The sequence below is a fragment of the Tympanuchus pallidicinctus genome, unplaced genomic scaffold (genome assembly GCF_026119805.1).
Source record: "Tympanuchus pallidicinctus isolate F22 unplaced genomic scaffold, pur_lepc_1.0 scaffold26, whole genome shotgun sequence".
In the NCBI taxonomy this organism is placed as follows: Eukaryota; Metazoa; Chordata; class Aves; order Galliformes; family Phasianidae; genus Tympanuchus; species Tympanuchus pallidicinctus.
The window spans coordinates 10,650,140-10,674,567 of record NW_026294743.1 but is presented as its reverse complement, the minus strand read 5'-3'; the positions used below and the strand labels follow the sequence as shown (position 1 = coordinate 10,674,567).

The following is a 24,428-nucleotide window of genomic DNA, read 5'->3' as shown; positions in this document are numbered from 1 at the left end:
TTTTTTTTTCCCCACTGTAAATTGATATGAAAAACCACAGACAGTTCCCATACCAAAGGCTTGGCATTTACAGGAACATTAAACACTGAGGAAGAAATATAAATATTTACATTTAATTGTTTAATTAAACAAATTTTACTTCCTGTGTCCGTTCAATTAAACTGCTCTTTGGTCCCTTGTGTTTCTCCTGAGTCTGCACAGACTACAGAGCTCAACAGGACTCAAGTCGAGTGCCACAAGGACTATAATGATTCACTTAAGTCTTCATAAAAATCAATAAAACATATATTCTCACTTGCTCTGCAGGGCATTAGAATCATTAAAAAATACTTCAGAAACACTGTTCATGGAAGCACAAGGAGTCATTGATTATTTATGACTCCCTTGTCATTGCGTACAGCTGTTTCTATGTAGGTATGGGCTGCACCTCATTTAATGCATCATGCTAGATCAAGAATTATCATAAGTGCAATGTTATCAGCACTGGGAAGACTCCACATATATTCACTGAGTTTCTGAAGTGACGATTCTATCACAGTGACATCGTATCAACACCTGAACCAACCATGAATTCATAGAACTACTTTCTGGACAACAAATATATTAAACTTGCAAAGATAAAACACTCAAGTCTACCTAAAGCTGCACTGAAAAATAGTACATACATACTCGTATATATATCAGGCGTTGTCTGACATTCTCATGCAATTGGAATGTTAATAGGAGAATGTTTTGAACATGATGATGATGTATCATCACTTCACTTTGAGAACAGTGACAACAGCACAGATAAAAGGGTTCACCCTACAAGTTGGCTAGTTATGAGAGTCCACAAAGCCTACACAGGCCATACAATCTGTAGGAGAATTTTTTTTAGCCTCAAAGGAAACAGGCCAGGAAAGCCAACTCATGAAGTGTTCGGCTTCAAACTTTTCCACCACAGGGGAAACCACTAAACCAGACACAGCACTTGTAGCACTTGAAAGGCTACAGAGTAGCCTTTCACCATAAGAAGATGATGAAATTCAAACTCCTATGAATTTCCATCTTCTGGGAGATACCGTGAATGAGCTGGTAAAAGATAAATCTCCCTTCCATTTCTATCATCTCACCAGACTGAAAATGCTTCTTCAACCTTAACATCTCTCCCAATATGCTCTGTAACAGATTTTCTGCATCGTTCAATGAATCCTAAGGGAAATTTCCAAGTTAGTCTAGCCCAAGTGATGGGCTAGAATTTGATTTGATACATGCTACATAAATTGTTGATATGAAAATAGTCAGATACAATACCTTAGGTTTAAGTACAGATACAAATGTAGAGCTTTTATAGATTATACACTCAAAATTACACAGCAGTCTCTTTTGAGCTAATAAAGCTGTAACAAATGAAAACCTTAGGGTTTGCTTAGGGAAGAGGATCTCAGAGTAGATGAAACAATAATTTCCTAATAATTTATTGTCATTTTCAGACTTCAATGTCATTTTAATGGCTATATTCAAATGGGCAAGATATAATTAAAATAGCCGTATACTAAAAAAAATTCTAAAAGCAACAGAAACCACAGCAGTCCAGAAAAATATGATCAACACTCTCATTTACAGTGCCACACTGCTTATAAAATATGTCCTTCAGAATGCATAAGTAATGATTTATTCTAATTGTAGTTGTCATCATTACATAATATGACACCTATAGCTAAGAAACCTTTTTTGTCCAACAATCTGTATGGACATGCATATGTTTGTACATTGCATTCTTAACACTGAAAAATACATTTGGTGGCAGTCAAAAGAAAAGACAAATGTAAGGCTCTAACTTCTAGGTTCTGAGGGTGTATTTGCTAATTACAGTCTTCAGCATCTTTTTTTTGCTTAATAAAATTATTTCTCCTTATGGCCATCATTGCATTAAATTGTCTCATTTGTGCTTTTACTCTTCAGCTGCCTCCACAGTGCTATCATTTACCTAAATTCCAGTTACTGTATTTTAAATCAACAGACATAAACAACAGTCGTACCTAAATAACCAGGATCTCAGACAAATTTACTAATCAGATATAAAAAGGGTTCCACTGTTGGCTATTAAGCTATCTACAATGCCTTGCTTAGTTGGAATAGCAGCCTTTCTGCTGCAGATTGCTATGCATAACACCATGCAAGCTACACGTTGCACTATCCATGTCTCTACTTTTATTTGAGATAGTTTTAAACTTGGTTATTTTCCGTTAGTCTAGTACCTGGCAGCATAAATATCCAGAGCTTCTGTTGATATGTTGCCCAGGATGAAATGCATTTTAAAACTCTTTATGACCACAAGATGTTTTAAATCATTGGGAAGCAGAGGACATAGTGCCTAAAATTTTATAAAATGTCTTTTTCAGCAAACTGAGTAAAAATTGGTTCAAATACACCAGCTCTGCCAATATACAAAGTTCAGCTAAGTGTTCACTGTGTTTACACTACATAAGCTTGTAAACCCTGATCACACTCTAGCTACTCAATTAGAAGCAAGCCTAGATCACAGCAGCACATAAGTCATAAGCAAATACAGTCAATTCTGATTTACTATTTCCGTGTCCACACGCTATTTAATATAAAACATAACCCAGTATCAAATCTGAAATTCTCAATCAGCAACCTTCACATAAAAAAGAATACAGCCTTGGGTCTCAGTGAAAGTGATGTCCAAACTTTTCCACCTTTATGATATATTGCAAAGTATCTTAAGATAAATGTGGTCATTGAGACTACTTCCTTACCCAGTTTTTCAGGTTAACCTTTGAATAGTTAATAGTAGTCTCAAAACTTCCTGGAATCCAGACCACAAATAAGTAAGGCAGCCTTGACGAAGAACAGAAGAAACATCATAATGTTATATTATTCAAAAACAGATTTGAAACCAACATTTGCCATGAGCTCACTTGCAATATTGAAAACCGTGTATCTTACTCTAAATTACTAAGAGCCAAATTTGAATGAGAAGGGACGTTAGGAATAACCAGATCTTATGCATCCTCATTCATTATTATTCATAACATGTTTTCCTGTTGAAAACAGGTTTCAAAAAAACTGAATTTTCTGTTAAATACAGCTGTGTTACCTATGTAACATGGAAAGGCTAATTTGCTGAAGCACTGATAATTAGTTCTGGCATTATTTATCGTATATTTGGTGCATCTATCTAACCAAAGAAGATAATTGACACAAAAATCAATTTCAACATGCTTGTTGTGTTTGCATATGACTAGCTCAAACAAAAACATTTTATTTAAATGTCAACAGTTAGCATCAATATTTTCGAGTCATTTTACTAGTATAGATCCAACTTTAATGCTCCTTATGTTCTCTGCAAACACAGATGCTGAACATCAATACTGCATACTTGCAGTTACCTCAAATGAAACATTTAAAATGCGGCAGTTTAAACTACAAAATATTTCTGGAACTAATTCATAATGAAACAGGAATCATAAAAGGAGAGCTGGCAACCCTCCTAACTCACAGTTTTATGCACAAAGATTTCCACTTATCAATATAATAATTTGTCAATTTTATTTAATGTACAGCTCCATTTTACTTCAAAATTTCAAATCTTTTTTTTTTTTTTTCCCCCCTTAGAGTGATAATAGAATTTCCAAGTATTTAAGACTTCTGGATGTATTCAGAGTTTTATAAAAACCCAACCTGGAAAATAGTTCTCTCTGTCAGTACAAAATTCTAAGGCAGTAATTCACAATCAAATTACCTGACATATAAATGGGAATTAGAAAGCCTGAAGCATAACAGCACTACTATACTTCCTCTACAAGAAAAGAAAGGCCATGCAGCTGTTATTCAATAGTTTCCTGCAATCTGAAGAATAGAGTTATGAGCCAGTTACTCACAGAAGTCTATAATGTGGAAAAAGCACAGACGGAAGTAGAATGAAAGTTACACTGAAAAATAAATCAATCTGCTGATGTAATTTACATGTAGAAGGAAAAAATAAAACAAACCAGAACTTAAGGTAGGCTGTATTACTTGTCTGTACAGAGGCCCTCACTTTTGGTTATTGCCCGAGCAGACTTTTGTTCTACCTTGTAACAAACAACCCGCATCAGATCTGCTCATGGTTTTAGAAATGATTTTTCATTTCTCCATTGAAGAGTTCTGTTTTTAAGTTTCATATGAAGAAAAGTCACTGGTGGAATTCCATTCGGATTGCCTCATGTTGAACCAGCAGGAGAGAGAAGAAAATGAGACAATACATTTCTGAGAACATTTTTGGAAAATAGGTAATCAGATAATTTAGATATGAAACAAAAATTTGCATAAAGACATTATTTATGATATTAGTTTGCCAAGTTTAGTATATATGCAATTGGTTATTCAAAGTATCGAATGCAGGTGAAAAAGGGGACCAAACCTGTCTACAGAGAGATAGGCTCTGAACAAGGTATTATTGCTTAGGTAAGAGACCTTTAGAATACAATTGGCAGCCTTATGCAAATACGTACTCAGCCTTGACAATGTGTTAATAAAAGAAAATAGGCAGAGCATTACTATACCACTCTCTAAATCCATGACGACACTTTGTTTGTTTTTAGTCCTTTCCCCTGGGGGAAAAAAAATTAAATAAATGTAGTAAAACTTGAGAAGAAAAAAAGCATTGTAAGAACAATCAAGCATGTGGTAAGCTCTTCACACAAGCAGCTCTTACATGAAACGTTTCAGAATGGAAAAGAGCTGACTGCAAAGATTAGCCAGGAGCTTCAAAAAATCTCAGGATATGGGAGACTGAGAATATAGCATAGTTGCTCACAGTATTTTATCATACATTATAAACTAAAAAGAAAGCATGCGCAATGTTCAAAAATCGTACTTATTCTAGCGTGCAATCATTAAAGTGTGAAGAATTCTGAAACAATGATGTAGATGTTAATTTCAAATGGCTCCAAAAAGCAACCAAATTTTTGAGCAAAGCATTCATCAAGAGCTATTAATCAGTCTCCAAAACAAAAATCACTAGAAATAAAGGAGGTACAATACAAGAATCTTAATACTCTTTTTCTTCTTTTGTAATCTTCCCTAAAAAAAATAAGATCCAAGATACTGGACTAAATGGATCCTTACTGTAATTCAGACAAGTTGTTGTTATGTATACATTGGTTACTCAATTTTGTTACTCAAATGGATATTTGAGTAGAACTTCATAAGCACAAACAAAACATTAATCTTTGTTTAGCATCAAATATTCCTTAAACAGAGTGCTCAGCAAATTTTAAACCACTTCAACTATTCCCTCCAACAAATACATCTCCACCATATGTCTAGGTTGAGAAGAATTATAATCAAAAAGCTAAATTTTTTTTTTTTTTTAAAGTGTCATTTTTCCTATCATTTATTCATGGTTGAATGGTAATCAGATGAATTGTTTGGATTGCTTCCATCTTAGACAGTTTCCCAGTTCTTTAAGTAAAGAAGTATATAAAGAAGGTTTTTGTGTCTCCCTCAATCCTCATATATTTTCACAACTTCACATATTTGCATTATATTTTATGTAATTTTGCAATATGTGTATTTCTGCTTGTAGCTTCACTGCCTTATGTGGTGCCTTTATTTTCACTGTGGCTAAAATTGTACCTCCCATATAAATGATTTGCTAACCTACTTAACAGAGCATTTGACAATCTGAGAACACAATTTATTTAGAAAACTAGCTTCAGAATCTACTGGCAAATTCATTCTTTGTACCACATGAACACAGATATATTTTTTGTGCTTATTTCCTTTGGTAGAATTTATTTTTTTTTTTAATTTTTAAATTCAAAGTATCTAAAACACATTTGGATAACTGCACATACATTTTAAACCTGTGAATATGAAACATTTACCAGTCTAACAACTAAATAAATCCTCCAACAATCACAGGCAGCAGAATTGATGCAATATATAATTTCATTACATATTCACAACCTGTGTTTCCAACTGCTCCTACTGAATTCTTCTTGCAAGCATCTCTATAAGGAATTCATAATTATTATCTAAAATCATGAGATGCATGTTTCTGAGAAGTTCAAAAGATAGAAGCGATGCAAGAAGCATCCTAGCTTAGAATACAATTATCTGAAGTGACAAAACACGGTTTGTCAGAATCTTCTTCCACTGCTTCCCCAGTCATAAGATGGTCAGTGTATATACGGACTTAAACAGCTTATATTCTAGGGTGTCTTCCCTCTACACACCTCCAAATTGTTTTACCTCATAGCCTTAACAGCAAAGGCAAAAGGAAGCTTCTTACAAAAAGTTGACAGCTGTGATATACCACACTAGAGGGTAAATGGTCAAAGATTATGGAAATTAAATAAATAGAAGTAATTTTATTTTTTTAATAGATATGTGTATGCATATCTTCACAGACTGAACAATTCCATTTGAACAGGACTAAATTAATTTCGACTTTCCCAACTTAAAATAACATTAAAATTGCATTTACCTTCATTTAACATATACATTCAGAAAAAGTAGTTATCTCCAAGTCAGAAGTATCATATAAATTCATATAAAAAACACCCTTTCATCCAAGCACTTTGTAAATGCACTAAAATACCTAAAACATGTAATAGCAGTTGCTATTATACATATTAGATATTATAGAGAAAAAAATCACACTGTCCTTAAAGTAAATGTTTTTAGATTACAACATCAATCCCACACAAATAAAATGCGTAGAAGAGAACTTACAAGGAATTTTCAAAATGAAATATTTCAAGTGGGCAGCTGATAAACTCATTCACTAAAAACATTCTTTTTTATTTGCTCACTTCTTCGTTTTCTTTTATTCATCCTTTTCTTTTCTTTTCTTTTCTTTTCTTTTCTTTTCTTTTCTTTTCTTTTCTTTTCTTTTCTTTTCTTTTCTTTTCTTTTCTTTTCTTTTTTTTCTTTTCTTTTTTTAATCTTTCTGAGCCTCAAAGTAAACTCTTTGTTAAATTATAAGATCATAACGAACAATTACCCTATCCTCTGTAATCTTTGTAGCTTTATGCCTTTGGAATAAGCCAAGCATTGCATACTTACTAGAGATAGTCTCCTTCCCTTAGCTTAAAATAGTTCAGGAAACACGTTAGTATGATGGATATACATTTCTGCTTTCCCAAAGAGATGCATCTTGAAGGGCCTTGAAAATCACTATTTCACTCTTTTACTCAATACATTTTATAAACAAGACACAAAGAATCTCCTAAGTACAGAGTAAACAGAGCAGGCAGCCCTCAGCTGTTCTGATTGTCTCTCCCCTATTCCATGGCATCTTCTGGCATAGGTGTCTCAGGAGCACACACAGAAATTCAACTTATCCATTTAATCAAGCCTTGTAGACTTGGAAAAGAGAAGGAAAACAGAAAATGCAAGTATGCAAACATTACTTACGAGAAAACTAAATGGAAAAAATTTACTTGAAAAAAAAAACAAAACACAAAACTACAAACCACAATAGAACAAAAATAACCTACAGTGATGTAAAATAAGCGACAGAAGAGAGCCAGGAAAACTGTCAGGACACACTGAAAGTACATTAACACCCATGAAGATCATTGCAATTAAAATTTAAACAATTTAAACATTTTTGAACAGTTTTAAACAATTAAAACTGCTAAAATTGCAGATGTACTGAGAACGGTATGACAGTTGATAAGCAGTACACTCTCTTCTGGCCTATTAAGCTACTACTTGTGCTATTTTTCCTATAGAAAGTTGGAAATTGAGATTAAAAATACGCCTGGGTGTGTCTCCAATAAAATACTTCTAGTTGTTTCCAATAATTCCTCTCCCTTTCCTCCTCCGAACCCTGTGGCAAAACCGTGCTCACAAAGCTGACAATATTTTTGAACAGGAATTCAATGTCTTAATAGAGTGCCTTAAAAAGTACTCCACAGATTAAACTATACACCTACACACTTTTATTTGGGTGCACATGTGTGTTACACAAAAAGATACCTATGTGCATAGAGCATAACTTAAAAATCAGGTAGTAAGCTTCACCTGTTTGCTGAAGCATTTAAATTGGAGCGTTAAGATCAATCACTTGTTTTCATTTCACATCTAAAATATTCAAAACAAATATTTTAGCTATTACTTCATTTTCTTCAAGGATTTATGCAAATACTTAGACTCAGATATCCCATTCACTCTTTATTTCGGCTGACCAAATACACGGTCTTTCTGAAGCAGTAAACTGCATAAACTAAGTAAGTAAATATACTCATAAGTTATAGAAGAATACTATAGTAAAACTTGAAATTGTAATTATTGTGCTTTGGAAATGAAGTTAGTCATGAAATTCCCTGAAATAAAAACATTTTGCCAGAATGCAATTCTGTAGGAAAATTGGAATGAACTGAGAGAGCAATGGAAGCAATGGGGTTGGACTCGATGATCTCCTGAGGTCCCTTTTCCAACTCCTGTGATTCTGTGATATGATTTTTCAGCTCTTTTCCCCTTATCATATGCAATAAAAATTTGAAAGCATTCAACCAAAAAAACTTTCCCAGTATAATGCAATACACTTTTCTATAACATTAAGGTCTAAAGAAAAGCACACAATCATTGCAGGGTCGGATTTTTTTTTTAAATCCCTGTTTACAAATTTCCAATGTTCTTTCATACAATCTAGGTGCAAAACTATAGGTGCAAAACTACTTCTTCGGATTCCCTTTTAAAGTTTAAGAAATTCACAAATCCCGTGAACTACTAAAAGCCTTTTATAGTCTTCTTCTGACTGTAATAACTTATCTGCTTACCTATACATACGATCGGAACCAACAATAATGAGCAGAGTAGATGACTTATCATACAAAAAAAAACAAATCCCCAAGAGTCTTCTTTCAGGAAATAAATGATTTGGATTCCAGAATATGTAAAAATATAACAACACCCATCAATTTGAGGAATAAAGTTACTTAGTTTTTAAGGTGAACACTAGTGTTCTATGCTTAAGAACAACTAGCAAACTCAAGCTTGCAGGGAACAAAAAACAACATTAAAACAAAAATCTGCTCAAAAAGAATAAATTTAACCTTCTCGAAATAAATTGATTCTTGGGAGAAAAAGGAATCTATTTAATTCACTCATCATCTGCAATACTTAAATTATCTTAGTATTTTAAAGGATCTCCTTTTCATGACTTGAGATCAGATCCAACTTCCTTTCCCACCCCCCCCCCTCAATTCTTAAGCACAGTTGAGAAATTAACTCAGGTTCTTATCATGTTACAGTAAATCCACCTCAGATTTCTGGTTAGCAGTGTTTCTGATACATCTTTAAAAAAATCCCAACATTCAAAACAACTGCTAAGCGTTGTTAATCTCCTCTTAGCAAACAGTTACAAAATTTTTACATCCTGCTCTATATTCAAAGTGAAGCAACTTTCTCAAATACATACCTAAGACTCTTAAAAGAACTGCATGCATTACCTTTTTATTTTTCTCCTATTCATAGCTTTCTCGTTCGTTTGTTTTAAAGAGATGATGACACTATGCAGATTCCTCAATAACTTAAATATGGTTCCATTTATTTTTGAAGGAAAAGTAATATGGATGTATATTTTAAATTATGATAATGTTAAATTATTTTAGAAATTTTGCTTAAATGAGTATTTATTGTTGGTTAACAGTATCATAGCTCTAGGCTAAAACTACTTCCAAAAAAGAAATTCAGATAAAGAGGTGATTTTTATGGGTGCAAAGAAAACAAGTAGTGCAATGGCTACCAAGATTTCTTACTAAATAATATTTTATGAGCATATTAATATTCATTACAGTTGGAGAAGTATAATTTTGCTGTGAATAATATATTTTAATGTCCCTGCTTTGTGGATTAGCTAGGGATCACCTCCCTTATTCAAGTCATTCCACATTGTGGATAATAATCTGGAAGCATTTTCTCTCCCCTATGCCTTAGCCCCTGCATTGCAATAAGACTGATTTCCTTACAACAGTTAGTAAAGATAACTGATTATAAATTATTATTTTCAAAGTGTTTTGAAATACGAACCATCTAGATGAAGGTGTTTGTGAATGCTGGAACATCAATAACAACACAATCTTACAGGTACAATGACTTGCAAAAATGAAAATATTATCTCTGAACTAGCAACATAAAGATATCAGCTGTAAAAAGACTGAAGTTCACCATGGATAGCGATTTACAGCTAAATGTACAGAACAAACAATCATTCAGTTATTACAAAGCTGTCATGCATAACTTAATTAGAATTCCATTTCTATGTATCTAAATTTATAAAATAATAGCTTATTCGCACTAAAATGGGATGCAATCATTTTGACACTTCTTATCTATTTTCTATTTCACCTAAATGTGTACAAATATTTTCTGGCCTAGGAGAGACATTAACAGAACTACATAAAATTGCAAACACCACACTTATTCAGAACTTCATGTCAAAAAACTAATCATGTAATATCTTGATAACTCTTTTCCTTAGGCTCACCACCAGCCATGGCCCAACGCACTAATTCCCAAGCCACCTCAAATCTTTCAGCAAGGCTTATCGCGCTCCGGATCTTAACATGCAAGGTTGGGCACGTATGAAACAGGCTTACAAATGTGAATTGAAAATAAATAAGAATCTTGCATACTTTAAGGTTTGTTCTTTGTTTTTGTTTCGTTTTGTTTTTTTGCCATCTTCTTAAATAGAATTACTGTTCTCATGCATTGTCATGAAAACATTATCTTCCTAGCCTAGCCCAAAGTAAAACAGTAACAAAACTTGTATCCGTATAACAGAACACGAAACAACATAATTTCTAAAAGTCTTATTGGAGATGAACCAAATAAAATGCATTCTATGATTATGTGGGAACCCCTGGTATCAAAATGAATTAATTAGTAGCACGCAAGAAATTACAGGCGTACTACTTCAAATCATGGAACAACATTTTATGCCTTAAAAATGCACTTCACTGAAACAATGAGCTTCAAATTCTGCCCATTCTATACAAGGGGTTGTAGGTTGTATTCTTTTCCTGCTGATGATCTCTAGACTGAAAATGCAGGTAGCACAGGTGGATTATATCGAGTGGAAAAATATTACCACAAAGTTCAATACCTTCTACTCAGTATGTTGTTAATTTGTATTTTCCAAGGCTGGTGCTTAAATATAATTCTCCCCAGAACAACAACCTGACACACACTACTTGTTGCCAAGAAGGAATTAATGATAGCAGGAGACAGATCTTCAGAAACTCTTTCTTCTGCTATTTGTTAAACAGTTTTATTATTGAGGAGTTGTCACAGTTAAAAAGCTTTGACTCAGATTTCACATTAAACATTTTTGACACGATACTGAAATCACTCAAATGTAAATCCACTGGGTATTTTCTGAGTAAGACTTCGTGGACTTGAAGATATAGATGTAGTGCTGAGTGACTTGATTTAGTGGACACGGTGCTGAAGGATTGATGGTTAAACTAGATGATTTTAGAGATCTTTTTCAACATTAACAATTCTATGATTCTACTTAGATTTCTTTTTGGGGGGAGAGAGAGGAGAGGGGACAAAAGGGAGTGGTAAGTTCTGGTCTTTTTCTTTGGAAAGAGATACACATTTCAAAAAAGGATTTTTGAACACGCACCTGTAATAATTGCAGCTGACAGAATAAATTAAGAGCGAAACTATGTTAAGTAGAGCAGTGCAATTTTAAAAACAATTTTCAGGAATTAGACTACCTGATAATAATTCTTAACTAAGTCTTGCATTTATGGATACTTCTTGCTGTTTAACTTTCTATATAATTCAACACAAAACAAAGCACAAGGTTTGACATTCATAATATGCACTGGTCAAAGATTCACCCAAAAGCTACAGTGAATGGCATTTTTGCATCACCATCCCTGACCAACTAATAACAGTCGTTATTGAAGGTTTACATACAGATTCACAAGCATTACCCAGCAATAAGATCTCAATTTGGTATTTGTGACCTGAATAATGCTTTTAAGGTACTTTTAAATACATACAGCAATAGCAAGTACATAAAAAAGCTGGAAAAGACCTCCAAGATCATTCAGCCCAATAGTCTACCTATCACCAATATCTCCAACTAAACCATGTCCATTAGTACAACATCTAAATATTTTTTGAACACCTCCAGAAACACACTGACTCCAGCACCTCCCTGAGCAGCCCATTCCAGTGCCTGATTAATCTCTCGAAGCAGTATTTCCTAATGTTCAACCTGAAACTCAACTGGCACAAGTTGAGGCCATTCTCTCTAGTCCTGTGAACAGTTACATGGGAGAAAAGGTCAATGCCCATCTCCCCACAAGCTCCCTTCAGGTATCTGTAGGGAGAAATAAGGTTTCCCCTGAGCCTCCTCTTTTTCAGACTTTCATTTCATGGCCCCTTTTTAGCACATAAGATAAAAATAGTTCTACATTAATCTAAAAAATTTTGGCAAACACCATTTTTTCTTCATTTTATACAGACTACGAGTTGTTAAAGCATTTAGTTCTATTATAATAAAGGACCAATGAAAAGCACTTATTTCCCATAAACTTGTAATTTCTATTTGTTGTATTCAATCAGTTCTATTCATAAATATTTAAATTACCATCATACTTTCTACTGTGATCACAGAAGGGCCAACATACACATCTGCACTGAGTGAGAATAAGCTATTTACTTACTTCTAGTATCCCTCAAGATTTTGTAAGCCACTATAAAGGCCACCTGAAGTACCTGCTTTGAAATTTCATTTTATAAGGAACTATAAGGGAGAAAATATTATTTTTAGAAAAGAGCAACAGAAGACAGGCAATAAACACAATATCATCTTCATAGCAGAGAAGACATTACATAAAAAAACAGAAGGTCCTCGAAAAAGTGCATCAGATGAGTTTTATTTTTCAGAAGAAAAAGCATTCACAAATCTGTATCCTCTACTTCTCCCTTTTGTTTGGCTTCAGCCTCCTATGCTTCCAGCCACCCTTTCAGACAAGGTTAAATACATGTTGCTCTGACTAAAACTAAAACCACATTCTCTTACATAAAATCTCTTATATAAAATTTGGGACTATGTGGTGAAGGAAAACAAATCGACAAAATAAAATGCTAAGATGGAGCTGGATAACTCTCAGAAGACAATTTTACATTGTGCAGCTGGAGCAGCGGAAGATTGACCTGATTGTTCAAGATGATTCCTTTCAGTCCGATGGTTTTAAGATGTACAGAGATCTATACATCCCACTTTAATTATACAAATGGAAAAAAACTATCAAGTACCTTTCTGTATGCTCTATTTTATACAACTTGTTACATCCAGTAAATATATCTAGTGGGTATACGCCATAGCAACAAAAACAAGCTCATGATATATATGAAAGCAGCTGATAACACAAAAGCCACGTCAGGCTTACTTGTCTACAAAACACTACATAAGCCAGTAAGCACTTTCAAATTCTTGTAACATTTTGCAGACTGGGACTTCAGTGCGTACTTCAAAGGCATTTCACCCTCTTAAGTATTTCCCTTCTTTATTAGTGCCTCAATATCTGATTTTCTGAAGGAGAGATGGATTATTAGAGGAATTATTACACCACTGCTTATATTTTCATCTCGAGTTATCCCTCCTATCTCTCTTAATCATTGTGCTAACAAAAACAGATTGACAAAAATAATTCACAGAATATATGCAATTATACATATACCACACAGATACGTATATACCATATAAAAATGTGCATACATATATAAATACAACAGTCAATGATTTAATTTGCTCTTAAGGAGAGTTAGTTTCTACCAGAAAAAAACAAACTTCCTGTTGTCTGTGACAAACAATGCAGCAGTAAAATTTACAACTGTGTTTGATTCTAAATTTACAGTCCTTAGATGACAGAAACATTTCTAATTAAGTATGTCAATGAAAAAAGATTTCTCACCTGCAAGTGCTAGTGTGGCAGTACTGATAATAAAGCCCATAGATATGCATTCATATTTAAATGAAATGTAATTGCCTAATCCTTTAGAACGCAAAAAAAAATTTGAGAGCAAGCTGGTCAGCATAATAGTGACAATACCTTTTAATTTCGCCCAACTGGGTTCAAAGATCAAAATTCTATAGAAGTGTTTTTAAATGCCAGTTAAAAATCACAGCTAGAAATGCGCATGGTATGCTTGATTATAGCCATCCCCTTTATAGCTCAAGTTTATGACACAAATACCACTAATGCCTACTCTCAGTTCTTTTTCAGCCTTCTGAATTTTCTGATTCTTTCTGCGTAGCACTCTCCTGCTGAAGGTAGATATCATTTAAAACCCATACTTAGAAATGAGGGCTCTTTAGCCTTCACCACATTCAAATGTCTTAAAATCATATTTTACTATTTATGGTATGTTTTATATTTTAGTTGCTTTAGCTACAAGGCTGTCTTCTAAAGCATCCTTGAAAAATGATTTAGGAATTACTACAGACTGTGGGCCTGTGACTGATATCCCACCTCCTTTTCCAAGACACAGTGCTTGTATTTCGGTGCCCATTTAACTGCCTTGTACAAGAGACTGAAAAAAAATTCCTTCCTTCTCTTTCTTCCATTCCCTTTTCTTACTTAAATAAACAACTCGTTAAAGATAGGAAAAACAAGCAAACAAAGAAACTTAATTCTGCACTGCATTTTTGTATAGGAGCCATTTCTTCAGCTGTATGAACCCAAATTTTCTTTATTGCTCTTCAGCATAAATATGAATAACTTTTGTTCCAGCTGTTAGGCAGACAAACTTTAGAGAGAATGAGAGGAGTTCAACAGTTATCAAATCTATCACGCTACTGCTAAGAGGTATAGAGGCAAACTCACTGGAAATATAAGGTACTACACTGTATTTAAAAATAGATTGAAAATTTGGAAACGAAAAATGAAAAAACAGACAGACATATACTATCAGCTCAAGGAATAAAGAACTGTGGAATGGGTAAAAAAAAAAACAAAAACAACTATGGTTCAAGCATTTTTAATTTAGAGTAATGTATCTTTTAAACTTCTTTAAAAAAAAAAAAAAAAAAAAAAAAAATTCAAAAATTATTCCCTGCCAATGCTACTGCTCAGTTATAAGACCTCAAGATGTAGTTATTAAAAGTACTTTTTAAAAAATTGGTCATATTTTGATCACTTGGATTGTTTCTTCTACACATTTAAAAACATCAGAAGTGGTCAAAAATCATCACAAAGTGAAAAATAATAATTTCACAATCACAACGCATGCTACCATAACATCATAATATTTTAGGACACCAAATCGAAACAGTGAAATATGAAAATTCTGAAGAAGGAAAAGTTTTTATTTTGTTTGGAATAAATCTGTTCTGCATTCCTACATTCTATTAAAGAAAAATAGAGTTCGACTCTTAGTTTGATTTTAACTTAGTAGGCACTTAAGTTATGGAAAATGTGATGGAGTGCTACTTGCATGACTGCGGCTCACCACCCATCTTAATTCTTTGTATTCACAAACACACAATTTGCCATTGCTGAACAGCAGGTCACATCTCACACCTCTGGACTGTAGCTGTCATACTCACTTTGAGTTTGTCTTGGCCTGTGTGGAGTACTTGATTTCAGCTTGTTTTGCTGTAAGAGTAGTAGCCTATATATAACCAGAAGGCTGCCATTTAATTTTCCTTTTGTTTCACTAGGTGTACTTTCAAAGCAATACATAATTTTTGTTAATACTTTTGATGTGGATTAGAATGACTAAATTCAAGATCTCTGAAGACCAAATGCAGTGGAACTAGAGCTAATCTTTTTCTTTTATTGAAAGAGCACACACTGTGCCATAATTACAGCCATTAAAGGTATTTCACATTCCTCTGGCTGTTGGGCACACAATGAACTGGAAGCTTTTCAAGCTTTTATTTTTAAATAACGCAATGAATATCTACCTTGAATAAAGGAACTAGAAATCATCCCATTTCTTTCTTCTTTTCGATATCATTTTGATCCATGTCCCAGTGGATACATTAAGAAGTTCATATGTACTACAAGCACTTATCCCAGACACCTTTGGCATTCAGAGAACAAGCACCCAGCAGAAGCATATTACAAATCAGTACACCCCTCTGAATCCTAAAGCACCAATTAAAGCAGTACATTTGTTGCTGGGTTTATCACAACTGCTTTTACCAGCACTCAATAAGAAAGGGTGTAGGGAAACGTGCTACGACTTTCATTTCTATAACAACGTCAAGACTGCACTTGTTTTCACTTGTGCACAACAAAGATTTTTTTAGTGCAGTTGGCATCAAGGAATATCATCTACAAATTCTCCATTACCAAAATCCCTCAGAAATAAGGACACAAACAGATGCCTTATTGACTTCGTTAAAGAGTTCTCTATAATATCATGACTGCTACATTACGCCTGTTTAAATACAACATTTTGATGTATGAAAATCTAAAAATTACAAAAAAAAAGACATTCTAGCAAGACAAAGCAAGAGATAGGAAAGAAAACTGAAAAAAGAATAGGCTAATCTTTGTACTTACGAAAAGCTCTATAGAATTCTTCCAGACCTAGGTGCTTGTCACTATTATAATCATCATATTTCAGCAAATCGAACAGAGAGCAGTCAGACAGATCCTTGCCAAGCTCATCCCGTTTTATTACCTGACAAGAAAATTATAACCATGAAATTACATTTGGGCTCTTAGAGTTCTCTAGTATAATTAATTGTTTCTAATAATCATTTAATAGATCATTTTAAGGTTGCTGTGAAGCAAAGAACTGAAACCGTGTGAAGTCAGGGATTTTCCAGTTACTTTGTAATTATTTATTGCAGTTTTAAAGTTTATATCTTTAAAAAAGACTTTCTAAGATTAATAAAAAAAACTCAGAACATGTAGAAAATATATATAATCTGACTATACAGAAGCACTGTAGAGAAACTACAGATGACAAAGCTGATTTTACTTATTCACGATCGCAAATGGTGATTTAGAAAATTTTGAATATCCACAAGATAATTTCCCAAAAACACGTGATTTTCTCTTCTCAGTAATTCCTAAACACACACACACACACACAAAAAAAAAAAAAAAAAAAAAAAAAAAAAAAAAAAAAAACACCAAACAACTCATTTTCAAGATTAACTAAAATAAACACCAATTGCCCTGCTAATTTTTTCAGCTTCTTAGAGGCTTTTGAAAAGCCTATTATCTTTCCGAGGACCTGTTAACAAAGTAGTTGACCTGAAAAGACCACTGTTTCATTATGGGTGCACATCCACTTTGTAAACAATTCATAATTAATAGCTACCAGTTTTTCACTCAAATGAACTTCTCCACGAGAAGCGTTCTTTAATTTGTGCACCGCTTATGTTTAAAGACCTGGACATCATCCAAGGTATTAAGATGTTTGTATGTGAAGATATTCTGAATTTTAATTTTAGATAGCACACATAGAAATGTTTTCATATCTGAAAGAACCAAAGCTAATACAACTCTTCTAATCATCTAATGGCTGCACAGTTTTGTACCATTCACAGAAAAATGAAAGCAAATACAGATCATTCATTTGTAAAATAATTACTCCTCCTGTCCTCTACCTGTCTCCCAAAACTAGAGAACTACTGCATTGGCATTATATGATAGTTCCTGAAAAATCAAGCAATACAGATGCATTTGTGTTCAAGTCATTCCACAAAAGAATCAGCAGGAATAGAAAAGAATGGATTCAGTTATTATTCACATAAATACAAAATGTCTAAACATATCAAAGAGAACAATAGGAGTATTACAGAGAAGAGAAAGGACAAATATGTTTTCCTCTGGCAAGTTATTTTCTGTACGCTAACATAAACACTTTATAAAAAAGATGGCAACCTTGTTAGCACATGAGCAATTATGAAAACCATTCACAAAGATAAGAACTAACACAAAGCAACATTTAGTTGTTATTACTTACAAAGACATACAATGCTACCTGAACATTAGTGCCAGCTACTCCTAACGCTTTAAAAGCCCTTCTTTAAGTACAAAAGACTCAAGTTTTCAACACATGCTGTTGCATCTTTTACTGTGATTGAAATCTGAGCTTTCAAGCCTTGAAATGTAGTTAAAATCACAACTGGTTCATGGAAATGCAACACTTGGAGGATGAGAAACACTGCTGCTTTGCTTGTTTTTCCATAAAATCTGGTCTAAAATTGGTTAAAACACTCACTCCCATTAGCTTCAGTTGTACAAACAAGGATTTAACATCACATCACATGAGGCAATAAAATCCACCAACACTTACAACTACTGTCCTGTATTTTAAGGTGTATATTAATATTATCAGATTCCATTTTTTGAGCCGTAGTCTCTCATGATGCTTTCCATCTAATAATTTGTTCAATTTTATTTTAAAAACAGAAATAATCATTCATAATTGATGAATGGTTAGTCCAAATGATTGCGGTAATCCCTAGTATGACACTGTGGGTAGCTATCATTTCTCCTGCCATTTAATTCTTATCTTTAGCAAGCTGAACATTTGATTACAGATATGAGATTCAGTGTTTGTTCATACACTGCAAAATACTTTGTGCATCTTTAGAAATTTCAATCAGTTTTAATCAATATTCAGAACTCCCCGAAAGATCTGTGAGGTCAAGTTTTAGAAAGTCAAGAAGAGATTTTGTATCACAATTAGTCTTCATTAACTGTGATTTTCTGTTCCAACTGTTGCAGATTCATCCACTTCTAGCCTCTAGATGTGATTGGATTACGCTGCTTAATTCTCTGAAAGGAAAACTCATCTCTATGGAGTTTTGTATGATTTTTCCCCACCTATCACAAGAGACACAGGCCAGAGCAGGCATTAGAATATGGCAATCTGGATTTTGAAAAAGAAAATTGGAACTACATGTTTTAGTGGAAAACTGGATTTAGATCAGATTGGCTGTGATATGAAATTATAACCTGTGTAAGACTTTGGTAAAGCTGTCTACTTACCAAGCTATTAGCAAACAGAAAACATAACTATTGTTTTAAAATCAGCAGGATCAAACTAACTGCTCTCGGGAGTTCCTAACTCACCATATTTGTCTTGTTGACAGAACCTTGTAACAGATGTTCACTTATCAGTAAAATTCCTTAAGGTGGGATATATTATGACAGCACAAAAAAAAAAAATCTGTTCAAGAAATAAACAGCAGAATCCACATCTGAAGGCTGGATATATTTTGTACTGCTAAGTGTTGCAACTTTTTTTTTAAACACCAACTTCTAAGAAATACAGCCTGTCAGACAAGCCCATTTCCATTTCCTTTCACTTATTCTAGGGATGTAATTTGCAAAGGTACATTGCTAAGCTTAACAGCTTCTTGAATGTATTTTTAATTTCACACACAGTATCATTACAAGAAAACAAGAACAAATTAATCAACCTCTGCAGTATCAATAAAGACACGTTTTTCTTAAATAAATGTATCGGTAAAAAAAAAAAAGTGTCAATAAGGAACTCAATAGTATTTTGGAGGTCTTGTGACTCATTCTGACTATTTTGATCATTTAAAATAAATACAAAAACCAAATTGGCAGATTGCATATACAGGTGAAGTGATTAGTAATGTAGAGAAGGATAGGGCCGCATAGAGAATGAAATGGATCACATGGTTAGATGTTATCAAGGAAGGATCTGTGATTACAGAATCAAATATAACTTAGTTACTATAAAAACAAGAATCTAGACCATACCTAAATGAGGATAAATGTACTTCAGAAGGCATTTCATCTAAAAAGATTCAAGATTTGCTGTGGTTAAGTCAGCCTCATAAATTCCAAGATCACCCAGAAGCCTAAGCAAGCAGTAGCAATATGATCTTTGGAAACATAACATGGTAACTGACGTTAGAAAAGTAATTTCTACTTGTTTGTATTCAAATGTTGAAACTCACGTTAGAACAGTCAGATTTCCTTTGCACATACTAAATTTAATGTTCAGAAGCTAGATGTTAGATTTTTCAAGTTAGAAGTGATCCAAAAAAGTAACATTAAACCTATCGAAATGCCTTACACTAAGCCTACTGAAATGCTTTACACTAAGAGAGATGAGAAAAATCAATCTCTATGATTTTGTTGCTGTTGATTTTTTTTCCCCCACTGTTATTAAAGGAATGCTATCAGCTGACTGTAGTATCAGTTCAGTAGATACTTTCATAGGGAAAGTACAGATGCTCCTCCTGACAAAAGTCTACAGGACAAGAAAAAAGAACAACATCTCACATTCTCAAAAATAAAATCTAGTAGGGAAATGAGCCTTAAATTCTAGGACCTGTAGATTCTCCTCGATGTCTTCAACATATTTTGGGCCATCTCATTCATTTTGTGTTAACCTGGTAAACAAAAGAAATGTACCCAAGCCTTCAAAATTACAGACATCAGTTCATAAGTAAGGATGACAATATATTTCACTGATGAGAAGGAGAAAAGGTTTACTATTCTAAAATGATAATTCTAGAATCCCTGGGACAAATCTGTTGTTTTCCCTTGCTGTTTCCTATAGCAAGGGTGTTCCCAGCATTCTTCTCTGTACCTTAGCAGTACATCCCCTTCCTTTATCAAATCTAGTTTAAAGTCCTGATGATGAGCCTCATCAGCTTGCTGCCTAATGTATTCTTGCTCCTGCTGGTCAGATGTGTCCCATCCTACATCTACCTTCCCAGTTTATAAAAAATGGTTCCTAGATCATAGAAAACAAAACCCTGAGCACACCATCCACATAGTTATTCCATCAACTGATCTGTTTTTCTGCCCAGATTCCAGCCTCCTGTTGGAAAGATTGAGTAGAACACTACCTGTACACCTGATCCCTCAAGCATATTCCCAAGTGCTGTGAAGTCTGTCTTGATATTTTTCAGTTTCCTAGTCACAGACTTGTGTGACCCAGCTAGAAATACCAGGAGCAGATTGTAATCCTCTGGCTTCAGTCCCACCTGGTACTGTCTTTCCTCAGTTCTCTCTGGAGAAACTATCCTGGCAGCAGCATAAATACAAATATTCATAGATAACTAGAAGAATCAGCAACTTTATTTTAGATTAATTTAAATTCTTTCAAAGAACGTTATTAAAATGCAAACAAAAAAATAACAATTTAAAAATTAATGTTCACAAAATTTTATTGTAGACTACTTTGCCTGACATTTACACTGTGTAATGAAGCAAGAATTGTTTCTGAGCTAGTTTTACGATAGATTACAGAGCCATAAAAAAGCCCCAGTCAGATGTCAGAACTGTCTGAATGAAAGATAATAAATAACAGTCTGCAACACTCAAGTGTAGTGCTAAACATTAAAGCGTATGTTTTAAACTTTTTCAGACTTGAAACAGCATTTTTTTTAATTAAAAAATAACTGCGTTACTTTTTCTGAAGTGTAGAATTGTTTTCCCTTCCATCAATATTCTAAGGCAATAACTTTATAATTTCAGATCAAAAATATTTTAAATACATTTGTAGTATTGGCACCTTCATTTCAAGACTCTGATTACCCTCAATTTTACATTAGGGAGTAAGGCTAGATGGACATATGTTAAAGAAAGTGAGAGAATTTGCACTCATTGCAAAGCAAAATGATCTTCACAAGGACAGCGTGAGAGAACTGAGGCTGTTTAGCCTGGAGAAAAGGTGGCTCTGGGGAGACCTGATAACTTTTCAGTATCTAAAGAGAGGCTTATAAGAAGGAAAGGGACAGAGGCTCTAGCAGCATCTATTATTGTTAGACAAGGAGAAATGGTTTCAAACTAAACTAAACTAAAAAAGGGAGATTTAGAGTGAGTAGAAGTTGTTTTTGTTTCTTTGTTTACAATGAGAGTGCTGAGGAACTGAAATAGGTTGCCAGAGAGATGGTGGATGCCCCCATCCTTGGAGACACGTAAGGCAGGCCGGAGAGGATTCAGAAACCTGATGTAACTGTAGGTGTTCCTGTTCATTTCAAGGCCGTCGGACTAGATGGCCTTTAACAACCCTTCCAAATCTAACGATTTATGATTCTATGAAAATAGAGGAGATGAAATTTAGAGCATTAAAAAGTGAAGTTGTTCAATATTCATTTGAACAAAAAATAACTTCAGGATCTTTCCTTTTTTTTTGTCCTATAATAAAAAAAATACTTTCAATAATCTCTGAAGATGATTATATTTTAAGTGCAGAAAAGTAGCATTCACAACATCACTGTGGTTGGAAGGGACCTCTGATATCACCTACAGATCATCCAGACTGCCCAATTTTGACTGTGAGGAAAACTGAAAAACTGTTCTGTTTATGATAATATTTCTGAGTGAAGCAAAGACTCCTATCCAGTCTTAGGGCAGTACCAAGACCATTTTCTCCCCCACACAGAGAGAAATGCACACATACATGGTAAAATATAATTATCTTTCCAAGAAAATTAATCATCACTTCTTCAGCGCGAGGAAACTTTCTCACTCTGCAGATCAGTCAACTTCCAGACTGGGACTTCTTGTTCCTTTTCTCCTTCTCACAACAATTTTAATTTTCAGAAATACGTATGGCTACTACATACATAAGGGGGGGAAGAAAGCAGCAATCTAATTTGACTTGACACTGGGTAATAAAAAAACCAAAGCATTCAGTTGGTTGAACTCAGCAGAACAGATAAGTCAAGCTTTCAAGAGGCACAACCAATGGTCTGAAAACCAGAGTTTTCAACTAAAGATCCTACACCAAGTCCTTGTAATTTGGTTTCTTGTTCTGAATCTTTATTTAGATCTGAGTCATATGTTCTGTTCACTACAATTATGCAGACTAAACACTTCATAAGCTAAAATTTACAACTGCTGAGATTATACGAGAGCTGGTGCTTAACTGCAAGACTACACACTATTCTGGATAACCAAGATGATTTACTGTTCCCCACTTTGTCTTAGGTAAGGAAGACAGAGGTTCTCAGATGATGCTTCTGCTGTCAAGAAGGCTTCAAGTGAAACGTGTAACATTTTATTTTATTTTTTTTCTCTATTCAAACTGACTAAAGAACTTGTTCTGGGGTCAACGTGCTATTCTTTACGACTCATCAAAATAAACCACACAGTATTAATAATTATTTCATTTTGTTATTTGTTATTCTTCGGATCAGATAATTCAATGTTCTGCTATGAATTTTAACAAAAAGCTCTGTGACCAGAGTTAAAGACAGCTGTCTTCTTTTCTCTATGCATATGAAAAAAGTGTTGCTTTACCATAGTTACTAAAAATCATTTCTACAAAAGAGACACATATGGAAAAAAATATTTATATTATATGTAAATAACATATAGCATGGTTGAAAATACCACACTGGAAGATTTTTTTAATCTATGTTTGACAGCAAGAAAGCAATAAAAGAGAAGTGTATATAGTGCAATTAAATTTCTGTAACTTCATAAACATTTGGAAACTCTGCAAAAACATTTTTTCTATTGACCTTCAATGCTATGATGGCTACTTAGAGAATAACTTGCCCCCTATTTTATTATGTTGGCCCATGATGTCATATGTCAATGCTAGTGGTATTGCAGTAGGGGTCAAATCTTTCCACCAGTATTCTGTTACATGTTGTTGCCATGCAACAGTTAGCAGCAGAGCATAAGTCTGACAAAATGGTATCTGACATGAAAGTGCATATAATGCACAGGTGGGTCACTGAATTCCTCCATGCAGAAAAAAGTGGCACCCACTGACATTCAGCAATAGGAGCACTATGAAGAGGTGGGAGACAGCAAGTCACCTCCACTGGTACAGATGTTTATGAATACAGCATCCAGGCTCTTGTTCGTCACTGATGAAAATACACAGCTAATGAAGACTACTTTGAAAAAATAGCATTTTATAGCTGAGAATTTGCTTCACCAAATGGAGCTATTGTGTTTTTTGTACATGTTGCAGTTTCCGAGGAAATAAATAGGACGCATTACTTTTGGAGCAATGTATGTAGTACTTTAGTCCTGCTCCTCTAATGAAAAGATCATGGTACATTGATAGATAATGATTTTGTAGTAGTGAAAGAAGTTATTTTTCAGTAATTATATGGGGGCTATGGCAAGAAAAAAAGATACTTTCAAAATGGTAAAATAGAAAAGAATCTAAAATTCAGTTTATTTATACTATCAACCAACACACTAAATTCTAGCATGCTTTGTTTCAATTGTATACAAGTAGTACACGTAAATCGTACAGATATACCTGAGAGAACTTTGTATGGTACGTACTTATACAGTACAGTAAGTACCATTTGTAAAACTTATGAAGGCACCAAATTCACTTAATAGCAGAAGTTCCAAGAGATTTTGAAAAACATCCTGAAAACACATCTCCACAAGTCTAGCACAAGGCTCCATACAGAACCACCCAATTCAAACCCTGTATCTTTCTTAGAGCAGTGTCAAAACACTACTTGA

At 33.9% G+C, this 24,428-nt stretch overlaps 1 protein-coding gene across 3 annotated transcripts in view; it reads right to left on the bottom strand.

Annotated features, from left to right (window-relative positions):
- FSTL5 (follistatin like 5) overlaps positions 1–24,428 on the bottom strand; it is a 342,003-nt gene that overhangs the window by 73,519 nt on the left and 244,056 nt on the right. For all 3 annotated transcript variants that reach the window (XM_052690344.1, XM_052690343.1, XM_052690346.1), the window contains one exon: positions 16,539–16,659. In XM_052690344.1, the coding sequence (XP_052546304.1) occupies positions 16,539–16,659 (121 nt within the window). The remainder of the gene's footprint in view (positions 1–16,538; positions 16,660–24,428) is intronic.